The following is a 24,762-nucleotide window of genomic DNA, read 5'->3' on the forward strand; positions in this document are numbered from 1 at the left end:
TTCTGCGCACGCGCGTACTGTCATTGATATCGCTACTTCGCGCCGTGACGATGCGCTGATCTACAGGCCGGTCGGCGCTCGCGTGATATTGTTGAAAATTCCCGAGCGTGTATTTACGTTTCGAAAGCCATAATAGAATTAAAGTGGACATTTGGCCGGCAGCCGGCATACCGTGGTTCTGAAAACAGATTGCTAGGAGTGCCCTCTCATTCGCTGGTTCCACGCTGGGTGCGCGCAGTCCGTGCTTCTGGCCTCCCCGGCCGCCCAAATGCGTTTTTCTGATGCTTGTTTTGTTTTCAGTAAACAGACAATAGATTCCTGCTGATATTCTCCTTTATAATCTTCACTCTTGACAACTCTTTAGTGTTGGAAGGAACTCCGTCAAATTTGACGATAATGCATGTGTAAGTACAACTGGAACCTCATAGTTGCAAGAATACTTTTCCTGGATTGTCCGCATTAGAGTGCCTCCATGTGCGCTTCGCGCACATGAAGGCTCCCTAGTCTGCACCTTTCTGATAATATGATCGGTCTCCATAGATTGCACTTCCCCGCTTCGGGAGCACGGCCAGCGGTGGTTCTCTGTCGGTCATCGAACCTCACACACGTGAAGCGTTGTCAAAGCTGTGATATACAGGGAGTTTTATTATTCTGTTTTGTTTTGTTTTGTTTTGTTTTTTTGCTGAAAGAAATTATACTTTTGGTATTCCCGGGGATAACATTATCGGCTGCGGCGGACGTAAAGGAACGAGCGTAAATTGACAGTTAGTGGCCTAATAAACTAATATTTGCCATTTGCGAACGCTGGAGAGGGGGCGACCTCCTCTCCCCCGTTCGCTCCGCTGAAGTGGAACAGGGTGGGAGGAGCTCCCACTTCGTTCTTGACCTGTCACCGACTACAGTTGCGAATTCCACTTGTCATTTTGGAGCGATGACGAGATAGAGCTGAGTCATGTATTGCGTTCTCTGAGATGAAGAACGCAATGCGCGCGGAGTTGCTCCACGTATGCACCAGTCACCAGTAAAAACGACCTGTCCTCCGAGGAGGTCGAGCGAGACGCCGGCTGACATGGGGGTCGGTCACCTCACCGTCACCACCGTCTACCGTGCCTTCAAAAACACGGGGCGCAATGTGTTTCTGCAGTATAACAAAAAAATTGAACAAACAAGGTGCAAACTTTCATTTTTTTCCCAAGTGTGGTTTGCAGGGCTGAACCGAATTACGCCGTGCTGGGATGACGTCGACTACAATGGTACACGATCATAACAAGAGCACAAATCCTGCCACGTTATTTTGCTACAGTGATAAGAGCATATATATCTTTGTCTGCGATGCGGCAACAGAGACATTATTTCCAAATTAGAGTTCGAAGTTAGCCTTCGATGCTAGCACTGACCAACTCGCTTCACTCACAGGGTGAAAACGTGAAACTTTGTATCATTCGGACAGAGATCGAAAAATAACACGCACCGCTTCAACTTGGACACCTCAAAATAATTAACTGTAGTGGATCGCACGCAAAAGCTTCGCGTACGCAATAAAATTGCCGGTCAGAAGTACGGTTCCGCAAACAAAATCAACATATGAGTCATCAAATTATGAAGAAAAACCAGGTGTGAGCGTGCCAAAAATATTCGACAATTATTGTTGTCAATATTTGTTTTTCTATCCACGTGCTTATGTCGCAGTGGAAAGCCGTGAAACTCCCTATAAAATTATTTTGGGCAGTGTTTCCGACGGTGCTCGTTCGATCGTAAAATGTCGCTTTGTTGCTACTTTGGCGAATCAAACAAGGAAGCCACGTTCACCTACAATGCCCTGTCCACAAGAAAGGAAATCGAAATTTTCGCTTCGTTTTCTTTTTTTTTTATATTCTTCTCTTCTGCACGATATAGGGTATGAATTATTATCCTTCCCTGTACTCTCGCTGCGACGAACAGTCCGATAAACGAGTCACCCTATGGCAAAGATGGGGGTCCCGAAAATCTCCTAAAATCATGTTTGTTCTCAGAGACACATCCGTGTGTAAGAAAAACCGCGGCCCTCTCCACGAAGTACGGACATATTTGATAAATAGCGTTGACTTGAGGTTGAACTTTTCATTTGCTTTGTAAACACAAGCGTGACGTCACGTGCGCATCCCACGCGACCCGACTGAAGTCTGAACTGGTGTACTATGTGTAGACAATAGGGCATTATTTTGACTTCCCGGCCGCGACGACCTTGGCGAGGGAGGACAGATGGGGGTCCCGAAAATCCTAGAATCGTGGTTTGTTCGCAGGGACACACACATCCGTGTGTAACAAAAAACGCGGCCCTCTCCACGAAGCTTACACAGGCATTGTTGTGTGACTACTGAAGATGCCTCCCGCAAGGGAGGCGAAACTGGTCAGAACTTCAGCTTGGGCGAGTTGGTTATTCATGATTCATGGAGGCGTTTATTCATGGAGGCGTTTATTCATGGAGGCGAAACGTCTAGTGAAATTGTTTTTTCCTGTTCTGTGAAGTCGGTGCTTTTATTTTAATTATGTTACCAGTCGGCCTGTGTGACCAGTGCTCATTTGAAGAATCGCCTTTGTCTTTTTTGAACCCTAACAAAAACACCCTCATAACATTTTTTTTTACTGTTCGGCTACGTTGGCATAGCCTATAATCGACATAATTTTTGCGAAAGCCTACTTTTATTTTATAATTATCTGTAACCATTTCTAATTGAAGAAGTGACAAGTATAATAGTTATATTATGATTTCATATCAAAATTCGACGAACCGGGAGATGCGAAATTCGGTGAAACAGCTTTTCAAAAAAAATATCCGGTGCCCGAAACTTGCTTATATTAAAATGTCTAACATGTGTATGTGTTCTAATACAGAAGATGAGTGCAATATGGAAACTGAATGGCCTCACAAACAATTGTCAACGAGTTAGAATTTTTGATGAATTACCCTTTGTCGAGTCATCCTACTACCGATTGGCCTCTTCAATCAATTGCCCGTCGACAAATATTGTTGTTGGTTTATTTGCCATCTGCTGTAAGGGGAGAGTGTGGGGCTCGTCAAGCCGACATCTGCCAGCATTTTCATCACGCCTCCAGCGCCTGTACCGACTGACGCCGACGAGTTGGCCTAGAAATAAATACCCACGGGCTATACTATAGCCGCTAAATATCTCTACGCGAACATGATTTGTTTTCAAAGGGGCACCCGCCTGTCGGTGCTTCTTTGAATTATACATACGTCACGGTCAAAACGTTCCGCAGCTAATGAGTGAAGGCCGACCAACCTATTTTGTCCAAATGTCCGTGTATGGGAGATGAGAATGCCACTGCGTCAAAGGCAAGACGTGTGCGAGCGTCGCTAAAAATAGAGACCACTACCGATGTTTTAGTAGGGATGAGGACGATTCGTCACATGCGCACTCGTCGCAGGACGATTTGTCATAGGACGATTCGTCACATAGGAACATTCGTCACAGGATGACTCGTAATGCGGGCAACTGGTCACATCGATCGGGCAGGGGACGATAGAAAATTGTAAATTTGAACAACTGCCCACATTCTCCGATGAGGAGTTTCACGACTTCCCAATGTGACATAAACTAGTGGTTAGAAAAACTAATCTTACAATACTCATCCGCTTTTCCTTTCATAATATTGCGACTTTTCAGCAGGCTGATCTAAGTTGCTGGCACGAGCAATAATCCGACTGGCAGCCAAATCAGTTTTTACTTTGCCTTGCATACACCTCTTCGAGAAAACCAGTAAGTATCGGAATTCTTTCTGCTGCATATGTACGAGCACCCCTTGTGCACCTGCATGGCTCCACCTCTCTCTTTTGCGATCACCTCCATCCTTTTGAATGTAGTCCGAGTTCAAAAATAGTCGCTCTTATATGACCTCCGCATTCACCGTTCGGGACGGACCCAGAAGCTAAACGTCTGCTACAAATTCTTTGACCTTGAGAAGTGAAAGACATATGCTAAGATAAGAGGTGACCCACTTTGTCAGGCCAAACCAACATTCAATGTTCGGGACCGAACCAGAAGATAAAACGTTTGTTACAAATTCTTTGCCTTTCAGAAGCCACAGACATACTAAAATATGAGGTGAGCCACTTCGTCCGCTGGAACCAAATTGAACGACACATTTTGGGGGGACGAACTATTGTAGGACCGGTTGGCCGCGTGACGAGTCATCCTATGACGAATGTTCCTGTGTGACGAATCGTCCTGTGACCAATCGTCCTGTGACGAGTGCGCATGTGACGAATGGACCGTATCCCGTTTTAGTATACATGGTTTCATTCTTAGTCAGAGCGCAAACAGAGGTTAGATGTCACAAAAACACATACACAAAGACAAAAAGCACTTTATCACGGCGCATTGTATGAGTTGTTACATTAGTGGGTGGAATCACCCAAACAAAGATAGTGAACGCCGTGGCGTTTAGGTGTTGAGCTGTTGGTGATGCTTGATCGGCGCAATGTGTCAGTCGAGCTCCAACTGAGGGTGATATGAGGCGGGGCAGCTCTGTGGTTTTACTTGTTGTGTTGCATAGTTAGTTTCGGCCGTCAGCAAATAGTGAAAAATATCTATCTATCTATCTCTCTCTCTCTCTCTCTCTATATATATATATATATATATATACAAAGGCAAAAATGCGTACTGTCAGAGTTACTAATTCGAACTTTACTACGACGTTTCGAGCGGGGACGACTCTTCATCACCTAATGAAGAACGGTCCCCGCTCGAAACGTCGGAATGAACTTCGAATTAATAACTCCGACAGTACGCATTTGTGACTTTTTATATATATATATATATATATATATATATATATATATATATATATATATATATATATATATATATATATATATATATATATATATATATATATATATATACATTTTACTAATACAATGTCTGGACATTTACACTTACCAAGTAACCATTTTCAGCTGTGATTTGAGACTGTTGCGCTTATCCCGCTCTTATTTATTTATTTTTTGTTTCTCTTGTTTCTGGCCTTTTTAGTATAGGCTTCCACCAGCTCGCTTGCGCGTGTACTCTAATTTCAAGTGAAACAAGTTTGTAAATTAGGGCGACACTATATAGGTTTGAAATCCTATACCAATTTTATTGCCATTTGGTGAGCCACGTACGAATTTTGAAATATATCTTTTCATCCAAATAATCGATTAGGAAATCGAATAGCGATTCGGACGAATTTACTACGGCGGGAAGAACGAATTTGCAAATCTCATGGCAATTAGGAAATTTCAGCCATCCTTGGTTTCCGATTGGTCGCGCTCAGTAGCGGCTCCCTCCGCACAGAGTAGCCTCGAGTCAGAATTCGCGGAGTCTCTACTGACCGGCCAAAAAAGTGCGGCGCTTCAACTGCTCCCGCCCAGACGACTTGATGTATTTGTATACGCCCATGACATCGGCCGCGATCGGCGATTGAGGTTCCGCTAGCCGACGCAAGCGTCAGCGGACGTCTCATATTTCCATACTCTCACTACAGAAACAAAAACAACAACAAAAAAATCATCCAGTTCATGCTCACTATGTTCACCACTGACAAGATAGTTGGTAGTTTACGAGTTTCCGTGCAAAGCCGATCAAAACGAGGCACCAGATCAACTTTTACGGCTGCCATCAGGAAAGATCTGGCTTGTCGCGTGCCCTCAACGTCACTCCGAATATTTTTTGTGCCCCACGCACCATCCTCTTGTAGCAATATTTTTATTGTCCCCATGTGATTTCTTTTTTATGTTCTTACTGGTGTTTGATCATAATTCGGTCATTGATATAGTTTTTGCTGCCGACCCTACCATTATTTTGACCCTCTGGCAGCAAAGGAATATTATGCCGGCATTACACACGAAATAAGAATGTAGACACTCCGTCCCATATCTCAAATTACATCACAACGTGTTTACACAACTGTAGTGCAGAGGTACGATGAGCAGGGTCTGAGAAAATATTAGTTTCAGTATTTTCAAAAGAGCGACGAAACAAAATAAAGAAAGGACCGCCAATCGGCAGCGCGTGCAAGCAGAGGCAGTAGTGACAGGAAGCGCGAGGTGTGTCTTTCGTACGGCCGGCATCAACTCACGCACTGTCCGAAGATGTACTCTGTTTTACTCGTAGGATTGCAACGCTGCGGAATGCAGGCGTGTGATTTCAGAAAGCGCGTCCTACCATTTCTACGCGCGAGTGCTCCTGCAACCCAAGCATTGTATACAGTTACGTCCTCGCGCCCGTGCCTTGGCCAGCCCCGTACACAACTAATGCAGTATCGAAAAGGCATAGTTCAAAATTGACGGTCCCACTTTTCCATACCGCTTCAAAACCCCATCTCGCTCAAATCACTTGGCAGCCGGACAATTTTGGCAGGGGGCCTCAAGTTGGGGATTATCCGGTACATTGTCCTCCCAACAATGAACGTGGGCGCGACGCGCCAAAGGGTGAACACGTGAAAGGAGGGGCGTAAGAGTGGAGAAGGAAACTCAAGGTCGCAAGCGGCGGGAAAAAGGGTTTCGAAATTGGCGCGCAGGTTTTGCAGCATTTGCTCATACGGACAGCCAACGCCGCCCTGGTGGTTCAACTAATGTTTTGTTCAAGATGGCCGCCGTGGTACCGCAGCCTTAATGTTACAACTCAGACTGTGATTTTCGGTCTAAACATATGTTTCGGCATTGTCAGTAGCTGAGCTGCCTCCGTGAGTTGCGGTGATTGGCTCTCCGAAGTGCTGTGCGTGAAAGTATACGCACAGACTTTTTCATAGTGTGCAGTATGGCTATAAATATCGAACAAAACTGTATTAAAATGAAGTTTCGAAAACACTGAAGCACAGTGATAACTTCGTGATGCGTGCTATCTGTTCGTGTTTTGTACGCATGCATGTGAAGAAGCAATCGTTTTTATGTTATCTGTATCGCATATTTCATGGTTAATGCAATAACACGCATTAATAGTAAACAAAAGCCACGGAACTTGAACGTTAAGCACCCGAGCTTCCGCTACTGCACCACCATATGTACATACTTTTGCTAAATACAACTTCATAATTGACGAACGGTGGCTGCAAGTTAACCGTTCCAGTAATATCATAATACAGCGTTTAGTATGACGAGTGTATTGCTCATGCCAGATGCGTACTCAAAAATCAGCTAAATTGGCAAAGTTCTCGTAGAAAAAATACAAGCACATACGATAACAGTTCTACCGCAAAAGCTGGCAAAAAGAAAACACGCACAAAAACTGGTTGAAATATGTCTGTATCTTTCAAAAGATTGCTGGATTACGCTTGTGTATGTTTACAAAATTTCCAGAAAACAGTTTTTTTTTTTTTTTTTGATTGACTTTCCGAATTTCCGGAAATTTTGTATTCCTAGCAATTCGTAACCAGACGCCTTTACTCAGTGCTGCGAAGATGAGGCGTACTGGAGCGCGAGCAGCTAGGCCAAGTGTGACTCAAGGGAGCCTGCAGGGTAGCAGGTGACTGTCGATGCGCGCAGCTGGCTTCCGAATGACCAAGCGTAGTTCCCCACGTGTGATCTCATGACGTCACGGGTCCTGAATAAATTTAAATGTGCCTAGGTAATTCTGATGAGCCGGTCGAGTACACGAGTCCCATCCGTGCATGCATCCGAACTCATCCCTAATCATTACGTAACCGAGCGTACCAAATCATAATCCAGGCCTAATGAATGCATTCTGTGAGACAAGTATTTTTTTTCTCATCAGGCGAATCTGGAAGCCAGGTGTACGGAGCCCTGCGCCGGGGAGTCTTCGAAGGAAGCATCCACACCGCCGGGGACGATTTCTACGTGGAACGAGCGAGCAACTTCTTCAACGGAAGCGCACCGTTTCACTCGGTCCTCTACTCGGCCAGGGACGTCCAGTTCCCGCTCGAAGGAACCGGCGGAAGCCAACGACGCCGCCAATGGTGCGGCCTCTACGGGCACCGGGAGCGTTGGATGAACCGGGTCCTCGACTCGTTCGGCAAGAGAAAAGTCAAGGTAAGCTGCACGAGCCGAGTATTATAACTTATATCGATGTCCCTTTGTGAGACATGTTTGGTACACATTCTAGAAAAGCGCTGCGACAATTTTTCGTTTGTTTTGTTTTTACTTTGAGTATATATTATTTAGAATTATTCCTCGACATTCATGATCTATAAAACACGCGTTCGTTGCTTGTTCGCTTTTCTGCACAAAATGGCGGTCGCAGAAAAAAAATTCAAGATTAAACGAGTAACGTTCACCTCCTCAACACGCAACGAGAAAAGGCGGATACATTATCTGGAGCCGATAATATGTCGTCAATAGTCACGCGTTGCGGTTGGCAAAGCACAGAGCACGCACTGAGTTCCATGGCATTGTTAAGGTTCGGCTGGTCCCCGTCACTGCAGCGATTCAGCGCCTGCATCCACTACCCGAGTGCAAGTCGAGACATTTGTTGTCACGAGCCCAAATCGAATGCTCACGCGGTGCTCGTGCCAACTGTACGAGTCACTTTTGAGTATGGCCATCGCGGCTGTCGTAAAACTTGATGACAAAATTCTGGGGGTCGCGTTGTTGGCGCTGTCAACAATCCCCACAATTTTGCCATCAAGTTTCGCGAGGGTGAGATTGAGAGACCGTCGCTTTGATCCCTCAAATTTACGCAGACACCGAGAATCTTCTCGGTCAGTCGCGTCGCGTGCGAGTGTGCTTGGTTCCGCTAGAGCCAGATAAGCTTCTGTAAAAAGTGATAAACATTCCAGTCCAATATTGTTGCATGGCCCTTAAAAAAACGTTGGGCATAGCTGGTCCCGGGCACCTTAATTATTATCATTACACAGCCAGTGAGATTGTGACATTGAGCGAAGAGCGATTCACGCAGCAAGAAGAGGAAATAGGATGATATTGAAGAAAGAATGAACATGTAGGACAAAGACGACACAACCACATCTGACCATAACGGATCCTAAAGTTGAAGATGCGCCTTTCGCACTTAAACTCGACCCAGATCGAACCCTCGGGTACAGAAGTCCAGGCACGATGTGTCGCGTAAACGATGCACTGAACGACCGAGAAAGAGCCCCGTTTTCGTGTGTCGATTGTGGAAGGCTGATCGCACTCACACGCCTCGGCGACGCTAGGAACGAAAGCTCACGTTGCATGCTGAAAGTGTTCATGAAACGATTTTTCAACCTCTTCCTCCTCGACCTTAATTCTCAACTCAAACGCGAAAGGAGAAACCACGTGGTCGTGACGTGCTGGGGCACCGGAGGCGTTGACTCCAAGCTTCCATCGTCCTTTTTGAGTGCACCATGGGACTTGTCCTTCGCAAGCGACGATAAGTGCCGTCACGGCACTCACGAAATAAAGTTCAAATATTCGTCAACGGATTGCTTGTTGACGAACGCATACGTCCGAGTGATGCGGTGCTCGTGTCTAATGCGTGAGCTGGGGTATGCTGACGTGTTTTGGGCACCGCGCGAATGTAACACAGTGAAAAGGCATAAAGCTTTCGAAGGAAAGGAGCTACAAAATAGTCTGCTCTATTTTCGAATTTTCGTACCGAAAAGCAGGCTTTTGATTTTCTAGCCTCTTGTTTTAGGCCCACTAAACAATACGCAATTACTGAGACCTCAGTATAAAATTATTTAATCCCAGCTCAAAATTAATTTCACGACCCCTTTAAATAGCGCGAATTTAGGTCTCCCTTTTAAGGGTTTTTATTTAAACATGCGTTGCCTTGGCGTGCAAAAACGTTAAACGCCCCAGGTGCAGTCAGGTTGCATGAGTCACTAAGTATGCAACAAAGATATAATTTGCCGTATTGCGAAGCCGACTACGTTCCCGCTGTATAAGTATTCGTGCTCGTATAGCGTTTAGCCTGTTTCAAACATATACACGCGGAACCGAGTTTTCTAACTTGCCAGAGTAGATGGACGAAATCCTATGAAGTTGATTGAATAAATGCTTAGCTCGCATAAAAATAAAACACATCGTCAGTGTGGCCGCGAGCTTAAACAAACGTCCTTTCTTGAGGCTTATAGTCCTTTTAGGGGGTGACTTATAAGGAAACTTTTTCTGCTTCGTGATTCGTTCCTTGGCGCCGCTATCGGCCAGTGTCATAATCTTATTGGTTCCTGAGCGATAATAAGTCAGCGACTGTGCACCTGCAAAATAAATAAATAAATATATATATATATATATATATATATATATATATATATATATATATATATATATATATATATATATATATATATATATATATATATATATATATAGGGTTATTCAAGGAGACGCCAGGCTTTTTAAATCGACCGCATGATTCGGTTTCTTAACCTATCGCGCTACGACTTTGTGCAGTGTTACCCACAGATGGTGCAGGTGTTTTTGTTTGTTTTTTTGTGTGAAATTTGGAAAGAGCGAATTTACCTGAGGAAAAAGTAAAGAACGAAAAAGGCTTAGCTCCTATGAAAACGCAGCGACGCCACCGGTCTTCAAACAACACGGCACCGTTTCGCACGGGAGACAAGAGATGGCGCAAGCGGTCGCGACGCCAATTACATTTTGGTATGGACTAACAAAGAACCGAGACGACCAAGACGCGCAGCACTAGCTAGAGAATTTTTTTATTGTTGCAGCTCGCACCAGTTACGAAAATCTGGATGACCCGCGCATCTAGAATGTTGCAGGCAAAAATATAGATGGAAATCAGGCTGGAAAGCATTACAAGTTGTCACAGGCACTTATTTAGCCAGTCTGCCTGTGAACGTTGATTTCGTCACTATTCTTGCCCTGGACTAGCACCGTAATCACAAAGTCACTAAACGCTTGTGCTTGATTGAGAGACACTGCATTCGGTGCAGAACGTAGTTTTCTTCCTGCTCTGGACACGTCTTAGGATGAGCAAAATGAGTCGTGAGAAAACATTTGAGGGATGTATTTCCGGCCACAAAATTGCATTTAATTACAATTGTATTTGAAATACCCACGTTTTAGTTTTTAAATACACACGTCAAATACATTACACAATTTGTAATTAAATACAAATTCAAAATACACAAAGTATTTGAAATACTGCCCATTCCTGCCCTGTATATATATATATATATATATATATATATATATATATATATATATATATTTTATATATATATATATATATATATATTTTTTTTTTTTAGGAAGCCGACACGAAACATCGATACATAGGCCGCCGACTCCACGGGACTTTGCCTGAAGCCGAGGAAGAGGAAGACACCACCGACGCCGATCAATCCGACTCCTCCCCGGAGCGGGGTGCCGTCAACGAGACCAAACGCCGGTCGCTGGACATATCGAGGCGCGTGTGCAACCTCCAAGTGAACATAGACCACACGCTCTTTCAGAAGTTCTACGATCACGACGAAGATCCAACTTTAACCAGGGAACGGTTGGCGGATCTGATTGTGGCGCACGTGAGACGCGCCAACATCATCTACGGAGCCACGAACTTTGGGGGCATCGAGGACATCAGCTTCGTCGTTCAGAGCATCAAGGTATGACGCCTCGCTGAATTCTATCCGAGGAAGCTGATTAGACATCTCTCGTGCTTTCTTGGCATTATTGCAGTGTGCATTTAGTATTTCTAGTACGGTGTGTTCCAGAAAAAAAAAAAAAAAAAAAGATATAGGGTTCTTTTTCCCTGAAAAGATGCAGGACGCTTCGCCGAACTACTATAGCCTATACGTCCAAATGCAGCGCCGAAGTTTTGAAGGAAATATTAAAATTTTAATTGATATGCTTCGTATAATACCCAAAAAGTTACAGTTCTTGAGGAGCACATTACAATCTTTTGTTAAAAAAAAAAAAAAGAATAACAGAAATTGATAATTTTGTAAATGCGGCCTACAGGATTCAACGCAAAAAAAAAAAAAAAAACTCTAGAGCCGTGTTATATATCATCATCATCATTTATTGGGTGCTTAATCTGTGCTCTAATTAAAGTGATTTTCTCTCTCTCTCTCTCATTTATTATTCCTTGAAGGCCCAGGGGGCATTACACAAGGGAGTGAACACTTAAAAAACAAACAAGTAACAAAATTATTTATCTACGAAAACACGCTGTAATCTAGTTATGGGTTAGAAAAAATAAGCTAATGGCTGCAGAAAATTTTTTAGTATCAGATAAGGTAACAATTACGTCAGGCAGTGAGTTCCAGTCGTCAATGGCCAATGGTAAAGTAGACATTCGGTGAGTGACGGTTGACGATGAAATCGGACGGAGTTTACAAGAATGGTCGAGACGAGGGAAAATGCGGTAAGGAGGAGATAACAAACTTTGTCTGAGATGACTGTTGTAATAAAAGATCCGATGAAGAAGAGAAAGACGAGACACCCTGCGGCGGTGAGAAAGAGTGTCAAGGTTAGCTGATTGGCGAAGTCCTGATATGCTTGCGTATGGGGAATAGTCGGAATAAATAAAACGGAGGGCCCTGCTTTGAACGGATTCCAGGTTGTTAGTTAGGTATGCCTGCCACGGTGACCATATGGAAGAAGCGAATTCTAGTTTAGTTCTGACCAAGGTAGTATAAGCTAGTTGTTTTACCGGGGATGTAGCTTGTCTGAGGTTACGGCGAAGAAATCCGAGACTGCGGTTAGCATCGGCGATGACAGTTGTTATATGAGTGGTCCACGACAGGTCAGATGTCAGATGAATTCCTAGATATTTATACGATGAACAAGCAGTTACTGGGATGCCAGAAAAGTGGTAAGAGGAGGATAGAACATGTGAACTGCGGGAAAAAGATAGCGATTTACATTTATGATAGTTTAAAGCCATTTGCCATTTATGACACCACTGAATTATAAGTTGGAGATCGTTTTGCAAGGTTAGCTGATCGTGGCGTGAATGAATGGGTCTATATATGACACAGTCATCGGCGAACAAACGTACTTCAGAAGTGATGCCATGGTGGAGATCATTAATGTAGATTAAAAAAAGAAGGGGGCCAAGAACGCTTCCCTGAGGGACGCCAGACGTTACTGCGCTTGTGGTAGATTTTATATTGTTAATATATAAAAATATATATTTTTAAATATATATATATAAATATAAATATATATAAAAAAAGAAATATACGCGTTCAACATTTTATTTGCTGCTTGTTGATATTCCATCACTGCCATCGAAAATATTTCCGGTGAACATTGCGATGTTTGTTCGATGATCACTTGTTGCTGGACATCTGCAAGGCGTTTATGCCCCAAAAAGATGGGGATGAGGGCATACTCCGGCTCCCCCAACAATGTTATCGCATTTAACAAAGAAAGAAAGACAACGTGATTTGGCTTTGTCTGTTGTCCACAGATGAACGACACCTCGCACTGCCTCGGACTGTCGAGGATCTCGAATCCCTTCTGCGTCTCTGGCATGGACTCGGCACACATGCTCCACGTCGCCTCGCTGGCCAACCACGACGACTTCTGCTTGTCCTACACCTGGACGTACAGGGACTTCTCCGACGGAGTCCTGGGACTTGCCTGGATCGCCAAGAGAGAAGGTCAGCCAAGCTCTTCCGATCGAGATGGGATCGTCGCTCGAAGAGGCCAATGCAATCGATTAGAAGCAGATATCGCTTTCTTCGCCGCGAATTTGTAATATGTTTGCTTTCTTCCTGACTGAGTATGCCGAGATAATTTCAGAACCCCCGTTCAGACACAGATCTTGGGCGTCGGAAAGGCTCATTCAAAAAGGTTTCGCGAGGAGTAGACCACGCTTGTTATAGGGACTCCGTCGTAGCAAGCCGATCTCGACGTTTGCGAATACTTAATCTCCAATCGGCATAAAGTTTTAATGGGAGATATATGATGACACGAGGAGGACTTCATAGTAACGTTTGTGCAGTAGTGTGTGCGAATTTATTGCGTTTTCTTAAAATTTCATGCACCAACATTGGGCTGAACTGAGAATATCCTGAGTATGCGGCTTGTTTTTTGCTCAATGAAGTAACTCAAACTGAGTGGTGTTCTTAGTTTTGGGTGGTGCTTAGGGCAGAATGACCCTTAGTATTTCAGTGCCTGGGTGGGTGCTGCTCTTAGTTAAGGTGGTGCCTAAGTCAGGGTCTTGTATGGTAACAACAGATTGTATGGTAACAACTCACGCGCGCTTCCCTTTAGCACCACCCGGATACAAGCTTTTACGCTGAATTTTTTTACTCACCAAACGAGGGGAGCGCGCATTCCTACCTTTTCCAGTCTCTCCTCGTTCCGCGCATTCTTTCTACACCACCTGTTTCTGCTCCCCTTTTTAGAGCGCAGCTCTTAGGTGCCTGTTTGCGGCTTGAGCGGCGTCGCCGTCAGCGCCAACATCGGCGTCGGTGTCGCCGTCGGCATAACCGCGCGTTGCATCATGGGACGTTTCCCATATTGACGTCACACGTGACATCACGAGTGACGTCACGAGAATCACGAGGAAGGAGGTGGAGAAGGAAATTTTTTTTGCAAAATCTAGCGGAAAAAGAATTCCAAATTTGTCTGAAAGTTTTTTTTTTTTACTAAATTTAGCGGAAAATATTCCCCGCTAAATTCTGCGGGCAAAAATTCCCCGCTAAGTTTAGCGGGAAAATTTCCCGCTGGATTTAGCAAAAAAAATTCCCCGCTAAATTCAGCGGAAAACGTTCTCTGCTACATCTGGTGGGAAGATTTCCCCGCTAAAACTAGCGGAAAAATTGTCGCGCTAAATTTAGCGGAAAAAAATTCCCTGCTAAATTTATCGGGAAAATTTCCCGCTAAATTTAGCAAAAAATAAACATAGTCCCCACTAAATTTAGTAAAAAAAAAATGTCGCCCTAAATTTAGCGGAAAAAATTCTCCGCTAAATTTAGTGGAAAAAGTTTCCGCTATATTTAGCGGAAATATTTCCCCACCTAATTTAGCCGAAAGAAATTTCCGCTAAATTTAGCGGAAAAAGATTTGGCGCAAAATTTAGCGTACAAATTTTCCTACTAAATTTAGTCGGGTATTTTTGCCACTAAGTTTAGTGGGGATTTTTCTCGCTAATTTTTGCGAAAAAATTTTTCGATAAATTTACCGGGGATCTTTCTTTCGCTAAATTGAACGAAAAAATTTTCCTGAAAAATTTAGCGGAGAATTTTTCTGTTAAATTCAGCGGGAAAAATTGTACGCTAAATTTAGCGGAGAATTCCCCCTGTTAAATTTAGAAGAAAATTTTTCGCTAAATTTATCGGAAAAAAATTTCTCGCAAAATTTACCGAGAAAATTTCTCTGGTAACTTCAGCGGAAGAAATACCCCGCTAAATTTAACGGGAAAATTCCCTTTTTAAATTTCGGGGAAACTTTTTCCCGCTAAATATAGCACGTAATGTTTTTCCGATGAATTTCGCGGAAAATGTAGCGACAATTTCCCGCTAAATGGTAGGGGGCAAGAGACGAGGAGGGAAGGGGGAGGAGGGGCATACTCTCCCCTCCGTACACTCCCCTACTCCTCCTCAAGAGCTGCGCGCTAATTCGGCGTTACAGGGGATTGTAAACATCTTTCATTTTGTTCCTTTGCACCCCTTAAGCGCGATCCAAACCAACGCTTCTTTTTGCGCCTGTAGGTCGTGCGGCTGCGGATGTGACGCATTTCGTGGCGTTTTTGCTGTTTCCGGGCGCGCTTTCTGAGTCAGAACCGTGCGCTTTGGTTTGGACGGGCGAAACTTCGGCACGAGCGCAAAAGCAAAGTACAACTGCGACAGACTGTCCGGTCAGACGGCGAGAGAAAGAGAGAGAGAGAGATCGCATTGTCATGTTGGAAGAGAATAAAAGGGGGGGAGGAGAGGGCAGCCAGACGGCGAGAAACGCGGAGCCGGAACTAGCTTGCCCTCCACCGATTGGCCGGGACACAGGAGCGCCCTACTACGTCACCGCGCGTTTTTGTGCGCGTTGAGAAGAAGTTGAAATCAACCAACTTTCTTGTGCGCGCCCGGAAGGAGCGAAGAAGCGGCGCGACGTCACGAAAATACGTCACATCCGCAGCCGCACGACCTACAGGCGCAAAAAGAAGCGTTGGTTTGGATCGCGCTTTACCGCTCCGCGTGGTTTCTCACACCACCTACGCATGCTCCTCCCGTTCCTGCGTCCTGAATTCGTACATCAGTCAGCAGCGCACTTGGCTTCCACGCCAGTGACCGGGGTATATGCTTATCCCCAGTTGCCGGTTATTTCTATTTCTTTTTATGGTCTAGTAGGGAAACAGACTGGGCTGAAGCCTACACATTCCATGCTTGCACGGCTCCTGAGGTTGGTTCACCCTATTAAGCTATCGCTTTAAAAGCAGGACAGGTGCTGGATTTATCGTAGTAAAGACATGAATCTAAAACGCAGTTTTTAGTTACCCAATCAAAAGGGAACAAAGGCTGCAGCGGACAGTGCAAACACAACACTGTTAGCTCAAATATGACACCGAAACTTTTTTTAAAGCGCAGCTCTGAGGCGTCCGTTCCCGCACGTAGCGGCGTTTGCGTCGGTGTAACCGCGCGCGTTGCATTATCGGACGCCATGGACCTACACATCAATTCAATTCCCCGCTAAATTTAGTGGAGAAACGGAATCGGTGTGTAGGTTTGTTACATTCCATAAAGCAACACTGCACTGCGCATTCCGGTTTTCCGCTAAATTTAGCGGGAAAATTGACGTCATACGACCTCAAGACCAATTCAGCTTTCCCGCTGTATTTAGCGGACAATTGAAGTGCTGTATATCGCCGTCGCCGACGTCACTTCCCGCGCTAAATTTTGCGGGGAAACTGAATTGGTGCTAGGTCACTTGCCGTTCATTTTGCCGCTAAATCTATCGGAAAAACTGTGACCTCATGTGACGTCACAGGCCACGGCTTTACAAAACGCGTCTCCGCGAAATCCGAGGACCAAGCCAAAGAACGTTTCACGTTAAAACAAACACTGTGCGCGTTGCATTCTGGGGCTCCCACCGTACCTTCCTCGTTTCCGCTGGCCTACCATCAAAGAAAAACGAAAGCAAATCAAAATATAAATGTATATATATTAATATTGATGATATAGTGATAAGAGCAAAACATTGTTTGTTTGTTGTTGTTCTTGTTGTTGTTTTTGTTTCGTTTCTGCTTGATGGTAGGTTAGAGAGGACGAGAAGGCTACGGCAATTGTGTGCGGTATTTTTTTTTTTTGTCGTTTTCTTTTTAACGTGAAGCGTTTTTTTGGTTAATTGCTCGGGATTTCGCAAAGCCGCATTTTGTGAAGCCGTGACCTCGGTTTATTGCAAAATCAGAGCACCTCAAGAGCGGCGCTCTATAATTTCGGATTACAAAAAAGCGTAAACGTCCGTATATATATATTTTTCTTTTTTACATTGCTTTTTTTTTTTCTCTGGCGCTTTTGTCCAGCTAAATCTTGGGCCCGTGATTGGTGGGTGATAACCGTCACGGAAGTGACGTCCAGGTTCTGCGAAGCGCCTAAAGATTGCAAATGTGTGTGTGTGTTTTTTTTTTTTTGTTTTTGTTTTTTTTTCCTGCATTTGGCCGTTGAGATAGGCGCGATCTTCTTTGTCTTATCTAGGGGTTCGTTGTCAGAGAGACTCACGTGGATTTGCGAATTATTACTAAAAGTTGGTTCACATATTTGCATCTGCCTGATACCGACTGCACTATAACCGTTTGAGACAGATTGCGGCGAGTGAACGTACCGGCACCCTCGAACACCTCCGATCTAAGTACATTTTAAGGCCCGTCACACTCTTGCGACCTCTTAAAACTGGGTGCCTTGAAACCTCTTACAACGAGGGGACATACAGACACCATTTATTGGGTAGCAGTGTAAACTTGGCCCGTTCCGGCATATTTTCTATTTCTCTCGCGCATTACCCTTTCTTTCTTGGCTCGAAAAACTTTTGTCAACGTCATAAACGAGCCTTTCTTATAGGTATTAGGCACATTTCACCTCGCAAATCCCGCAAAACCTTCGCTCTTGTAAAATGCAGTTCCACAGTCACCGCATAGATGGCGCCATCGTGCCAGTGTGTTTAAAGCCCCTGTATACGGAAAAGTAGCGACATCCTTTGAAGAATGCCGCCTGCTATCTTGGAGCGATCCAGGCGGCGCTACCGTCAACGCGCGAGCTCGAAAGAGCAAAATATAACAATAAGATTGTGCATGAGGGACAAGGAGGGAGTAGGAATGCCTATGCTGTCGGAGTACAGTGCAAGCTACGAGCTCATGTTGCCAATCAAATAACGCCTACTGTGCTACGTCACGGCTTTCACCGTGTTTCTTTGAGCACATTCTTCGAGGCTGGTAGACCGTGACAGTGCGTTTTTGAGCCTGTGTGTATGTATTTTGCGTGTCTTTCAGCCTTTGACTGTGCTCTAACTCAAGTATAGGAAGGCCGTCTGATCTCTTGGAGCGATCCAGGCGGCGCTACATTCGACGCGTGGGTGTAAAAGAGCAAAACACAAAAATAAAAGGTGTGCGCGTCAGAGGAGGAGGGAGAAGATGTCGCTACCTTTTTTATTCAGGGACATTAAGTCTGTTCTCTCGACCTAAAAACTTTTTAAGAGGTTTCAACAAGTCTCGTCTCTCTCCGTCGTACTCGGTTGCAAGAGTGCAAACTCTTGCACTGTGGTCTGTGGGGCTTGACATAATATCTGACAATGCCATAAGCGACCATTTCTCAAAAATGGCGAGATTGCAAGGCAATGGATCACTGTCAAATGCAAATGTGTGAACCGGCCTTGACAGCTTTCAGAATACCAGATAAACAGCGTTTGTGTACTTTTTTGTTTTGTTTCAAGCTGGTTCCGGGGGAATTTGCGAGAAGTACCGAATGTCCGTGGAGCTGGCCCCCGATACCAATAAATACAAAGAGTTCCAGATGAGCCTCAACACGGGAATCGTCACGTTTCAAAACTACCACAACTTCGTGCCCCAGTACATCTCGACGATAACCTTCAGCCACGAGATCGGCCACAACTTCGGTTCTCCGGTAAGTTGTGTGCGGTTTCCTTATCGAATGCTCCTTCCTGTCAGAACATCGCCGCTCCTGCCGTGTAATGCATGTGGCGACCAGGATAATTTTTTTTTTTTTTGTACGTGCGTATTTAGATGGCAGGAGGACAAGAGGTACTTCTAGATGCGAAAACAAATTACCGTCAGACAATGTCGGCGTTCTGATTTATTGATTTATTTCATTACCCTCAGGGCCCATCGGGCGTTACAGAGGGGGGTGGGTACAATGGGTTTAGAAAGTAAAAATGATCAATTCACGGTACAAAAAATAGACAACAACAACAAAACAAAAGAAAAAGTATAAATCAACAAATCAACAAATTGCAGAGTTATAAAAGTAACCATTTATGGCTGCCTTGGAAGCCGAAACAATTTCATTCGCAGCGATGTGTGGGGGAAGGTGGTTCCATTCTGAGCAAGTTTTTGGCAAGAACGAATCAAACAATACGTTAGTGCTGCAATGAGGTATGGCAACTTTGTGCTGGTGATCAACCCGGGATGAAAGGTAGGAAGGCTGTAAAAAGAGTTCCTGTTTGAGCACTGGGTTGTGAAAAAATATTTTATGAAAAAAAGAAAGACGCGCAATTTTTCTTCGAAATATTAGTTCAGGAATACCAGCATTAGGCTTGATTAGTAACACGCTAGAAAGGCGGTTATAATTAGAGTTAACAAAACGGGCTGACAGATTTTGAACAGATTCAATGGCAACAATAAGAATAACGTTACGCTGGATCCCATATTGCAGAAGCATATTCGAGCTTCGGGTGGATGAGTGTACGGTGGAGAAGGAGCTTAAAGGAGCTGTGCAACGATTTTAACGTTGAAAGAATTGGCATCTTCTCCTTTTGATATTGTTCACCCACGGCCGGACTGGAAGCGCGCGCTCTCTTTCTCTTCTTACGGCCTTTGCAATCGCCCGGGAGTCAATGGCATTTTTTCTCCGTATGTAGTTCACTTGCTTGCCGCCAGGGGCGCAACCACCTCACCCCACTCGGAGAGTCCCTTCGAGCTGCTTTGCGCTGGTGTTTGAGCTTCGTAGGTTGTTGTTTTGGCAACGGTTTATTGAACTTCGCTCCAATTTAAGTCACCCTACCGCGTACAAATGTGCATGAAGTTCTGTAACTACTCATTGCACCCCATCTTGAAGATGCGCCAATCCTAAGTTTCTCAGAGGGCATTGACAACAGTCTCTCAAAGCGCTTGGCTGGTTTAATTTGCAACAAGTTCCGCGGTATACTTCTGATTATCCGTGCAAAGATTATCACGGACAGACGCGAAAAATCAGCTGGATATCTGCACAAGCCCTCGAGGAAGCACTTTAGGCTGTAATATGCACTGTGCGAAAATTGTACAGACTACTATACCCTCGTCTAGAGCAGTTGGCCGACTTCATGTGCGGCTTATGAAATGATGATGCAGACCACGGCAATGCATATATTGGGCTTGCTTACATTTCACGAGAATGTACAAATTATTTATCATTTAATTAAAGTTCTTCCACGTAGAAGGGGTCCGTCTCCTCCTGTTCTTGAGTTGCAACAGAAGTCCTGGAGGTAAAGGCGAGTATAGTTTTTCCGCAATCGCATTCGCTGTCTCTACTTACTACTTTTTATTGCCGAATGTCTCGGAGATGTGCGTCAGATATTCACCGTTTTGGTCTCATCAGAAGCGCATTAGATAGTGGCTGAGGGTCTAAACGTAAGGATCAGGTGTCAAAGGCTATAAAAATCTCGGCCGCAAGTTGCGCACGTGACCCGGAAGACGACGTACGAGTTGAGAGGCGGCAAAAACCTGGATCTTTTTCATTTTTTAAAAATAAAAACTAGGGTATCCAGGCAAAGTCTGTTTTCTGTAGTTCACTTCAAAAGTGTCAGGCATCAACTTCCACAATTATTTAAGCAAAGCCCTGAAATTGTTGCACTGCCTCTTTAAGAGAAAAAAGGACTTGAGCAAATTTTCGACGTAAGTAGCCGGGGATGCGGTTAGAATTATGAAAAGTCATTAGTTATGTGAACTCCAAGGTATTTGTAAGAAATGACGTGCTCAAGGGAAATATCGTTAATCTTGTAATCACATGAGAGACAAAGGTTAGGGCGGCGTGAGAATGTCATGCTTTTACATTTGTTAATGTTAAGAGTCACCAGCCATTAATTACACCAGGTAGAAATGTGGTGTTGTTGTTGTTGAAAAACTTTATTGAGTTGAAAGATTTAGGAAAGGGAAGGGGAGAAAGGGGAAGAAAAAGGAGAGAGTGGTTGTGTGCCCCTATTCCGGGGCTCCAAGTGCGGAGTGAACTCGGAGTGCTCGGGCCACGAGCAGCCTCTGCTCGCTAGCCGTCGCGTACTTGAGTCCCGCTTCCCACTCCTCGAGTTTGGGCTCCTCGACTGGAGCCAGTCCTGGGAGGTTCTTGCATGCCCAGACAACGTGATAAACGCCCACCCAGGGCTCACCACAGAAGGGACAGTCCGCCGTGGCGTACCGCTCTGGGTACCACAGATGTAGCTGGATCGGTGTGACGAACGTGTCCGTCTGAAGTCGTCTCCACGTGAACTCTTCTTCTTTCCTGAGACCTTTGGCCGGCCCAGGATATTCTGCCCTATGTGTTTGTAGAACCTTTAAGGCCTCACTGTAAGTGAGCGCACTGTCCAGATCACTCTGGGGCAGAACCGAGTCCCGGTATAACGCACCTCGGGCCGCATGTGGTCGAGATCACATTGGAGAATAGATTGATTGGATAGGTCAGTTATTTGGCGGTAAAAAACGCAGTCGCCAGCGAATAAGTTCATAGAGGACTGAATGCCGTTAGGAAGGTCATTAATATATATTAGGAAGAGCAAAGGGCCTAAAACGGAACCTTGAGAAACACCGGATTTTACCGAAGAAGAAGATAAAGTACAATCATTCACTATTACAAATTGCGTGCGGTTAGTAAAAAAATATTCAATCCATTTTAAGATATTAGGGTCAATATTTAAGGTTGCAATTTTGAGGAGGAGCAAGTGGTGTGAAACTTTGTCTCAACGATTTTGTTTTGGAAAAAAGAAAGAGGAACCAGGGGGGGGGGGGGGGGTAGTTGCGTTAGCCGAGAATCGAACACGGGCCACCCGTGTGGCAGGCAAGATCCTATGGGCGCCAGTTATGTGGGGTTCCTACCTTCCAGGACTCCCCTGCCCCGAATGACACAATACTGCTTCCAAACGTATTTAATTACTCACATTGGCGGGTCTGGGGGCCGGTCATCTCTCTCGGGTATCCTGTGTGTCACGTCCCACTATAAGTCCGCACAGCACCACATTCTACCACTAAAGCTTTTTTCCTTTTTTTTTTTTTTTAGGATACTATTCTTCTATTTTCTCTTGTGCACCGGGGGGTCCACCCATGTTGAATCGCCCTCCGAGGAAGGGGGGTCGACTTTGTTGGGGGGGGGGGGGGGGGTAGTTGCGTTAGCCGAGAATCGAACACGGGCCACCCGTGTGGCAGGCAAGATCCTATGGGCGCCAGTTATGTGGGGTTCCTACCTTCCAGGACTCCCCTGCCCCGAATGACACAATACTGCTTCCAAACGTATTTAATTACTCACATTGGCGGGTCTGGGGGCCGGTAATCTCTCTCGGGTATCCTGTGTGTCACGTCCCATTATAAGTCCGCACAGCACCACATTCTACCACTAAAGCTTTTTTCCTTTTTTTTTTTTTTAGGATACTATTCTTCTATTTTCTCTTGTGCACCGGGGGGTCCACCCATGTTGAATCGCCCTCCGAGGAAGGGGGGTCGACTTTGTTGGGGGGGGGGGGGGGGGTAGTTGCGTTAGCCGAGAATCGAACACGGGCCACCCGTGTGGCAGGCAAGATCCTATGGGCGCCAGTTATGTGGGGTTCCTACCTTCCAGGACTCCCCTGCCCCGAATGACACAATACTGCTTCCAAACGTATTTAATTACTCACATTGGCGGGTCTGGGGGCCGGTCATCTCTCTCGGGTATCCTGTGTGTCACGTCCCACTATAAGTCCGCACAGCACCACATTCTACCACTAAAGCTTTTTTCCTTTTTTTTAGGATACTATTCTTCTATTTTCTCTTGTGCACCGGGGGGTCCACCCATGTTGAATCGCCCTCCGAGGAAGGGGGGTCGACTTTGTTGGGGGGGGGGGGTAGTTGCGTTAGCCGAGAATCGAACACGGGCCACCCGTGTGGCAGGCAAGATCCTATGGGCGCCAGTTATGTGGGGTTCCTACCTTCCAGGACTCCCCTGCCCCGAATGACACAATACTGCTTCCAAACGTATTTAATTACTCACATTGGCGGGTCTGGGGGCCGGTCATCTCTCTCGGGTATCCTGTGTGTCACGTCCCACTATAAGTCCGCAGAGCACCACATTCTACCACTAAAGCTTTTTTCCTTTTTTTTTTTTAGGATACTATTCTTCTATTTTCTCTTGTGCACCGGGGGGTCCACCCATGTTGAATCGCCCTCCGAGGAAGGGGGGTCGACTTTGTTGGGGGGGGGGGGGGGTAGTTGCGTTAGCCGAGAATCGAACACGGGCCACCCGTGTGGCAGGCAAGATCCTATGGGCGCCAGTTATGTGGGGTTCCTACCTTCCAGGACTCCCCTGCCCCGAATGACACAATACTGCTTCCAAACGTATTTAATTACTCACATTGGCGGGTCTGGGGGCCGGTCATCTCTCTCGGGTATCCTGTGTGTCACGTCCCACTATAAGTCCACACAGCACCACATTCTACCACTAAAGCTTTTTTCCTTTTTTTTTTAGGATACTATTCTTCTATTTTCTCTTGTGCACCGGGGGGTCCACCCATGTTGAATCGCCCTCCGAGGAAGGGGGGTCGACTTTGTTGGGGGGGGGGGGGGGGGTAGTTGCGTTAGCCGAGAATCGAACACGGGCCACCCGTGTGGCAGGCAAGATCCTATGGGCGCCAGTTATGTGGGGTTCCTACCTTCCAGGACTCCCCTGCCCCGAATGACACAATACTGCTTCCAAACGTATTTAATTACTCACATTGGCGGGTCTGGGGGCCGGTCATCTCTCTCGGGTATCCTGTGTGTCACGTCCCACTATAAGTCCGCAGAGCACCACATTCTACCACTAAGCTTTTTTCCTTTTTTTTTAGGATACTATTCTTCTATTTTCTCTTGTGCACCGGGGGGTCCACCCATGTTGAATCGCCCTCCGAGGAAGGGGGGTCGACTTTGTTGGGGGGGGGGGGGGGCGAAGGCGGCCACCCCCGTCAACCCCCCACCCCTGGATTCGCCCCTGATGTCTGGACGCAATCGTCCTTCTCGAGTCAGAATGAGCGGCACACCTTGCACCAAATTGCCCTAAATTGCTTCCTCATGAGCCCTACTTTCTTGCAACGTAGGCAAATTTGTGGTTGTCCTCTTGGCACGGAGACCAGCATCGAATTCCCGACGATGTTCATCTGATGTGGAATGGTGTCGACGGTGATGCCTTCACTGAGGGTAGTTTCAGCGATATCTTCAAAGCATGGTCTGCGCCATTTGTCGCGCGTGAAGGCCTTCACTCTCCCGCGGCCTTCGAACGTTTTCTTCACCTCCTCGTTGAACGACATTTTTTTCCCCTAGACCTTCAGCTATTCCATTCGGGCGACCTTTTCCTTTGCCGCGGCGTTGTGCAGGGTCGGCATCCACACATGGAACGCGCTAAAACCAGCGATGACCTTCGTGTCAACCACGCCCCCCAGGGCTCCGCCAA

General features: G+C 45.6%; 1 protein-coding gene across 1 annotated transcript in view; it reads left to right on the forward strand.

The window, feature by feature from the left end:
• The first annotated feature begins 6,800 nt into the window (after positions 1–6,800).
• Positions 6,801–24,762, forward strand: part of LOC8025846 (disintegrin and metalloproteinase domain-containing protein 10) — a 37,251-nt gene continuing 19,289 nt past the window's right edge. The window contains exons 1-5 of the mRNA XM_042291733.1: positions 6,801–6,825; positions 7,755–8,029; positions 11,197–11,550; positions 13,362–13,554; positions 18,818–19,008. Of these exons, the coding sequence (XP_042147667.1) occupies positions 6,801–6,825; positions 7,755–8,029; positions 11,197–11,550; positions 13,362–13,554; positions 18,818–19,008 (1,038 nt within the window). The remainder of the gene's footprint in view (positions 6,826–7,754; positions 8,030–11,196; positions 11,551–13,361; positions 13,555–18,817; positions 19,009–24,762) is intronic.

This window comes from Ixodes scapularis, unplaced genomic scaffold, assembly GCF_016920785.2.
Source record: "Ixodes scapularis isolate PalLabHiFi unplaced genomic scaffold, ASM1692078v2 PGA_scaffold0__279_contigs__length_252992795, whole genome shotgun sequence".
Taxonomy (NCBI): domain Eukaryota; kingdom Metazoa; phylum Arthropoda; class Arachnida; order Ixodida; family Ixodidae; genus Ixodes; species Ixodes scapularis.